General features: G+C 32.0%; 1 protein-coding gene across 1 annotated transcript; it reads left to right on the top strand.

The window, feature by feature from the left end:
• Window positions 1–1,727: 1,727 nt before the first annotated feature.
• LOC114308759 (E3 ubiquitin-protein ligase PUB23-like) lies at window positions 1,728–3,415 on the top strand. The gene has a single exon (XM_028254420.2). It carries the CDS (start codon window positions 1,804–1,806, stop codon window positions 3,061–3,063), a length of 1,260 nt encoding a protein of 419 aa, XP_028110221.2. The 5' UTR covers window positions 1,728–1,803; the 3' UTR covers window positions 3,064–3,415.
• Window positions 3,416–7,931: the final 4,516 nt, after the last annotated feature.

The raw sequence follows: 7,931 nt of genomic DNA, 5'->3' as shown, positions 1-7,931 counted from the left end.
AAGAGAAAATAAAATAAATATTTTTATGTTATATTACCAAAATAACCTTTTGCTGGATATGAAAAGTCCTTGAGGACATGGGTATCAATCATTTTATTTATTTTATTTTTACAGGAACAAAATTGATATTATGAAAACATAAGAATCTGTTGTTTTCTTTTTTCTCCCAATCTCTCCACTTTTGGAAAGATTAAAAATGAGGGTTATAAGATACATGGGTTCTCTTAGTTTTTCTCCATTTCTCACTATTTCTCTTCATTTAAGTTATCCAAACAAAAAAGAAAAATACATATCTCTCCATTTCTTTTCTTTTCTCTCCAAATCACTCAATCCAAACATAGTGTTAAAGTATGGGCCTTTTTCCAATTTGGTTCTTAAAGAAGAAGATATTCCCACTTAACTCCCCAAAAAAATTAGCTAAATATATATATTTCTCCCAATCATGTCATATTATTTAGAATAAATTACACCAGTGGTCTCTACTTCTCATGTCATTTTGATCCCTACACTTTCAATTGATTCAAATTTGACCATTAATTTAAGATTTTTTTGTCAATTTGATCCAATTAATAATGTCGATAGTGTTTTTTATGAAAAATTATTACTGAATTGGTTAAGATTAACTCACTGAGTTGAGTAAGTTTTAATTTTGCTGCTAAAAATATGACACATGCCACTTATTTATATGCGTATTTTTCATACAAAATTGTTAAGAGTTGTAATCAATTGGATCGAATTGAGACAAAATCATAAATTCAATATTAAAATTGAACCAATTGAAATTATAAAGACTAGCATGACACAAAAACCAAAATACAAAAACTACCATCATAATTTACCCTATTATTTACTAAAATGTTGTCTGACAACATTTGAACTTTCAGTCCCTCTTTATTTTCCCTCTCTCTCCCATTATCTTCTCTCTTTTAAGTACCCTTTTTACTGCTTTTTCACAAATGATCACCTCATTTTCCTCACAACTAACCACTTTCTTTCTCCCAACCCACTATGTGATCTGCTTCAGTAGCATTTAGACTTTGATTAGCGAACTATTTCTTTTTCAAATGACGTATATAATTTTTAATTTTTTTGAATAAGTGGAGATGATTTTGAGTTTAGGTTGGGTTTGGACTCATGGCAAAAGTGGACAAAACTTAAGTTATTTAAGAACTAAAGTGAGAAAATAAATATTTTTTATGGATAAAATTGATAAACTTAATTATTAAAGTTTTTAAATTGCTGCTAAACAGTCGCATAAATTGATAATTAGATTAAATTACGCAATGAGTAAGAGTTTAGGGACCAACGTGAGATAACCCTTTATTAACCAAAGTGAGAAATGACACAAACTTTATGAGATAAAACTATAATTTACCTAGATAAATTTCACAAAAGTGATATTTGTTAGGTAATTGTGAGATAAATCATTACTTATTTAATATGTACTGTAATTTTTAATTTGCCGAGAATAATATCAAAATAATGCCACATGAACACTTGGACATTATCTAACATGGTAAATGGTGTATATGAAAACTTACATAAAACCATGGGTTAAAAAAAGATATAGTACATAACATGGGGGCAACAAAAGTATTTTGAATATAAAACCGTTAAAATCAAAGACATTCAAGAGTTCCAATGATCATCCAAGTTGCTTTCATGTTTACACACACAGCTTGCAAAAGCATCTAATCAGTTTTGACTTTGAATTTTTCCATCTTTAGACTTTCACACATTTCTTTATACATTACATACACAATATAAATTTGTTTACCCAACTCCCCACCATCTTCATCTACAATGGAGAAGAAGGAAAAGAACAACCCACATCAAACCATGGATTTCCCTCAAGATTTCAGGTGCCCCATTTCAATGGAGATCATGAAAGAACCTGTGACAATCTCAACAGGCTTCACATATGAGAGAAAGAACATTGAAAAATGGTTCTTTACCTACAAGAAGACGACATGCCCAACCACAATGCAAGTCATTCATAATTTTGATACCACACCAAACCATACTCTCAAGAGGCTCATCCTAGCATGGCAAAATAGCCTCTCTCAATCTTCTTCTTCACCACTACCATCGCCCAAGCACGACGAGCTAGTATCTCTCCTCAACACTATCGAAGCGACACCATTCAAGGTGAGTTCTCTCAAGAAACTCCGATCCATCGTTGAAACTGACGATGAAATGCATGATCATGTTAAGAAATCAGGTGGGGTTGAATTGCTTGTTAGGATTGTAATTCAAATTCTATCAGAAACCTCGGATTTTATCGCTTTTAGAGCTTCTGAGGAAGCTCTAGGTGTTTTGCATCATTTCTTATTATCAGAAGAAGATGAAACAAAGACAATTCAGATGTTGTCAAAGCCGGAATCAGTGAAATCAATGGCCCTCATGCTTCAGAGAGGAAGTGCAGAGGCTAGGTTTTACGCCATTTCGATATTCCAAAATATGGCAAAAACCGATTATAATTGGAGCTTTGTTTTGAAAGATCAAGGCATGGATTTGTTTAAATCCATGTTAGAGCTTGCTTCAGATGAGATATGCACAAAAGCAAGTTCATGTTCTTTACAAGTTCTTATAGAGATTCTGAGTTCATCCAAAAAAAGCAGACTAAAAGCAATCGAAGCCGGTGCCATATGTGTTCTCATTGATCTTCTTCCTGATTCCAACCGATCCAAATGTGAGAAAATTATGCAGTTAATCAAATTACTTTGTGAATGTGCTGAAGGGAGATTGGCTTTTATTGAGCACGGTCTAGGCATCGCTGCGGTGTCAAAAAAAATGTTACACGTGTCAGATGTCGCGACAAAGATTGGAGTGAAGATCTTGTGGTTGATCTGTAGTTTTCATCACACAGAGAGGGTTGTGGAGGAAATGTTGATGTTTGGTGCTGTGAAAAAGCTGGTGGCATTGTTGCATATCGGTGGGCGGTCGTCGACAAAGAACAAGGTGGTGAAGATCTTGAAGTTAAATGTGAATTCATGGAGGCGTTACCCTTGTTTTCCTAGTGAGTTGAAGAAGTATTTGGGTTTAATGAATGATTCTTGCTAAACAAAAGAAAAGAAAGGAAAAAAGTATAAAGGTGTGTGCATATAGTTTCTTAAGAAAATATGAAACTAGTAAAATGGTTATTCGTGTTATTCATTTTCTTTGCTTTCTTAATTGGGTATTCGGCTTTTGAACTTGATATACATTGTTGAATCTATTTCTTAGCGATTTAAGTTTTTGAGGATTCAACATGGTATTGGTTCAATACTTTGTTTTGTTTGTCTTTTGTATATTTCATTCTCTCAGTCTGTTTGCCTCACACATGTAAGATGAACTCGCACGTGAGAGGTTATTAGCTTAACCTACATTGTTGAGCTAATTTTTTTAACAGTTTAAGCTCTTTGATTTGCCACAATTGTTGATTCAATAGTTTGATTTACTATCACCATCATCATCAGTATTTTATTTTTCCTTTTATTTCCTGCATTTTCTAGGAGTTTTTATTTACATTTTTTATTTTAATGCATTTGTATGAGTAATATGAGTAATTACATCAATATCTTTTTTTTCCCTCATGTTAAACATGTTTTTAATTTGTTATTAAATGAGAGTGATTCGCTTAATAATCAGATGCTAATTCTAAGAAATGAGAGTCAATTGTGGCTACCTTTTGATAGGTTGATGATCATGTGATGCAATTTCTGACCAATCTCATCAACCACTGAAATAATTAGAAAATATGATACTGGTGTTTCTTACTCTTATTAGGATTGACTATATTTTTTTATATTATATTTTATGTATTATGTGATGTGTTGTATTGATAAGAAACATGATTTATGAAATCTATTAAACTAATGACAAATTAGAATGTATACAAATTATAATAAGATAATATGATAGTTCATATTTTTTTGGTGAGTTGAAATGTGAGCTCTGTTCAAAATAAATACAATGTTGTAAACACAACATTCTAGATATTTTTAAAAAAAAAAAAAAAACTCCTGGTTTTGTATTTTTTTTTTTTTTTTTCTTTTCAATTTTGTAAATCAGAAATTGAAACAAATGAGGAGAATGAAAGAGATAATATAAAAATAATGATGAGTTCCTTTTTGTATCCAATGAGAAATTGTTTTACTCGATTTCTGATTTGATAGAGATTTTAAGATAATTGAGAGTTCCTTTGTAGTTTGCATTGTTCCTGTTATTATATAAAAGTTAAAAAAAAAAAAAACAAACAAACAAACAAACTATAGTAAAAAAAGCTATGAATTAATTTTTTTTGTTTCCTTTGTTTTAGCCAATAAGCTAGTTTTTTTAAACAAAACCCAATGCCTACCCCTTCAATGACAATTGACACACTTAGCATTCGTTTGTATTTATCAATTTAAATGCATGAATTTGATATTATTTAACGGAAATGATGAAGAAGAACCTAGTTCAGATTTGATAATTTACTTAAGTATTTGAAGATTATATTAAAGAGTTTTTATTAGGATGCATTTAAAATACTTATATAAAAGTGGACAATTGAAATCCACCTAAAAAAAGTAAATCTCTCCTAATTTTTCTATGCACCTACAATAGGGGCTCAATATTTTTATAAAATTCAACCTCAAATTTCTTGATCTGAAATTTGCATTCATCCAACCAAAGCCTTAGTATATTTTGTAATTCTTTATTTATTGGGTAAATTATGTAAATAGTCTCTGTACTTTACACAATGTGTCAATTTGGTTCCTGTAGTTTCAATTTGCTCGATTTTGCTCCTTAATATAACGGATTGTGTCATTTTAGTCTAATAAATAACGGTTGTTAAATTAATTTAATAGAAGGTCAAATAATGTGTCAATTTGGTCCCTGTACTTTACACGACATGTGAATTTGGTCCATGTAGTTTTAATTTTCTCGATTTTGATAGGGATTAAATTGACACATTGTGAAAAATACAAAGACCAAATTGACACATTATTTGACTTTCCGTTAAATTAAGGGACAAAATCGAGCAAATTTAAACTATAGAGACCAAATTGACACATCGTGTAAAATACATGGACTATTTACATAATTTTCCCTTATTTATTCATAGCATGCATAAGTTATATTACATATTTGGCCAAAAAAAAAAAAAAAAAGTTATAGGCTTTCGGTTCAGTTGCAAATTTAGATAGGAGGGTATTATTCAAGCCCATGAAACTCAGCACGAGTCCCATTTCGATAATATGAATAGTTTATTTTGTAAGATTTTATATATATATCATTCACATACAAAAATTAGATCGTTCTGATAATTGTAACATGTTCAATTTATAGCATGTCACAAAATTATATATAAATATAGTATTTTCAAAAATACACCTACCGTCTATTTTTTTTTTTTATAACAAACGTAATAAATTAAATATGTTACGATTATTGAGTAAAACTAATTTTCTATGTATGAATAATATACAAGAAACTTCCTCCAAACAAAATAGTTCGGATTATCAAACAAGAAAAACAAGCCTCCAATCCAAATTTGGAACTAAAAAAAAAAAAATCTATTTATAAAAAAAATAGTAGAAATTTTTTTCGGGGGTTGAAAAACGAGAATTCCTGGACTTGTATGGAGAATGGTTTAATTAAGGCAATCGTTTATACAATGGAGTTGGAGTCATTGCTATGCCGCTTGCATAGCAATGACTATTATATGACTCGTAACAATTATTTTAGACTTTATTTTTATTATTTAAATTGTTCAATTTTTAAAAAATATTGAGTAGAACATATTTATAAAAAATCAAGTTGATCAGATATTGATAGATCCCTCATCAACTCACATTTGTATTTAGTTTAAAATATATTTATTTTTTTATATATACAAATTTGAGTTGATGAAAGTTCTATTGATATCCGATTAATTTGATTTTTTACAAATATGTTCTACTCAATGTTCTTTAAAAATTGAATGGTTCGAATAATAAAAATAAAATTCAAAATAATTCTCATTAACTACACAACAATCAGTACTGTACAAACCGCACAATAGTGACTCCAACTCCTTATACAAGAGTGGTTTGTTGTTGGCAAGTAGAAGAACAAAGCAAAGGAAGCACTCTTTATTTCCTCTATAGAAAATTGAACACAACATAATTGTACATTTTCTGAGGTAGGATAGAATTTTAAGAATTTTTATGTTTTTATTTTAATATTTTTGATATATTATTTATTTATTTTATTATTTTGGAATTAAATTTTGATTAGGATTTTAAATAGTTTAGAATTTTAATTTCCTATTCTCTTAGATTTCCTTATGTTGATTTAAGTTTCCTAATTTATTTAGAATTACTTTTCCTACAAGTATTAGGTTTAGTTTATTATAAATTAGCTTACAAGCATATGTAATGGATGTATTCAATCAATAATATTTGTAGATTCAATATTCTATTTTTCTCATAAACTTAAAAGTCTCATTCATCTACTAGAACGATATCTAATCCCCGTATATTGCGCTACGTCATTTTTTCATAAAAATAAGTAGTTGAGGAATTCATAATTATTTAAGACTTTGCCAACCAATGATCTAAGCACCCTAGTTGACAAAATCCATTTTTAAAATGGGTAATTTTTAAAGCATCTTGAATGCGTAAACCTCAGACCAAATAAATAAATAGGAGGAAAAAAAAAATCCAAAGTTTCAACTTTATAACAAAATGAACCTGAATTTTTATTTTTATTAATTTAAATCCTAATTTTTAGATTTGTTTTTATTTTAAATAATTTGTCTATTTTTGTTAAGCAAAATGTATGAAAAAAGAGTATTTTAGTCATTAAATTCAATACAAAAAAGGGTAAACTGCCAATAGGTCCTAATAGTTGGACTTAATTCCCATAAAGAAGCCCTATAAAAAGTAAGTCCTAGTAAAATCTACCTCAAAACTCCCTCTCTAAAAAAAAAAAAACTCCATATCGGGCCTCACCGTTGGCCAGTCGGCCGCCGCCTTTGGCCATGGCGGTTGGCTAGCCTAGTTTCCTCTCTTTGTGTTGTTGTTTTCTCTCTTAATAATCTTGAGCCCCCATTTGTATTCCGCTTTCCTCCTTTTTCGGATCTAATCTCTAGATTTGTTAAGGGTTTATCACTTCATTTTTGTCTTGGTTGCTTGTGTTCGCAGGTTTTCTTTGGGGCTTTTAGCTGATTATTCCTTGGGTTTTGGTGTTTTGGAAGCTTTGTTGGTTGGTTTTGGTGGGTTCTTTTCTCGATTGAAGCGGTTCGGTGGTAGTGCTTCGGCCATGGGTTTCAGTTTCGGCCATGGGTGGGTTGGTTCAGGATCTTCATTCGGGCACTTCGCTGCGAAGAGGGAGTTTGAGGGGTGGAGGTTCCAGAGTAGTTTAGGATCTTCATTCGAGCGCTCCGTGCGAGTGAGAGTTTGAGGGGTGATTTCCGTTCAATCCTATGGTGGTCGATGTTTGTGTTCGGTCAAGCTTGAAGAGGAGAGTGAAGCAAGAAGAGGCTGTCGATGTTCAGAGGCAAAGCAAAGTAGTTTTGGTCTCGGGTGGTTCTCGATGGTGAAGCAAGAAGAGGCTGCCGATGGTGCTCGGTGCCTGCAGTGGAGCGTGTTGTTCGGGTCACGGAGAAGAGGTGAAGGAAGCAAGAAGAGGTGAGTGATTGGTGCAAGAAGAGGCTGTCAAGTATGGAGGTGAAGCAAAGGAGGTTCGGCCACGGGTGGTCCTCGACGGGAATGGCGTCTGAGTGTCCGGCAAGTATGGAGGTTGGGTGTATCAAGCGTGTATCAGTGTATCAAGTGTGTATCAGGCGTGGGGCTCAAGAGGCGTGGGGTGTTCCAAGAGTCAGGTGCAGAGAGGAGCGTGCAGCAAGTTGGTGATAAGTTTTAGCAGCAGTAGCAGGTGGCCGTTGGGCGGTGGGTATTGTCAGGCGTAGGGGAGTGTTTCAG

This window comes from Camellia sinensis, chromosome 2 (assembly GCF_055761805.1).
Source record: "Camellia sinensis isolate YWXY chromosome 2, ASM5576180v1, whole genome shotgun sequence".
Classification (NCBI taxonomy): domain Eukaryota; kingdom Viridiplantae; phylum Streptophyta; class Magnoliopsida; order Ericales; family Theaceae; genus Camellia; species Camellia sinensis.
This window is presented reverse-complemented; position numbering and strand designations above follow the sequence as displayed.

Bases quoted from the DNA above. Each gene is read 5' to 3' on its own strand.
- LOC114308759 (XM_028254420.2), top strand. From the start codon at position 1,804: ATGGAGAAGAAGGAAAAGAACAACCCACATCAAACCATGGATTTCCCT.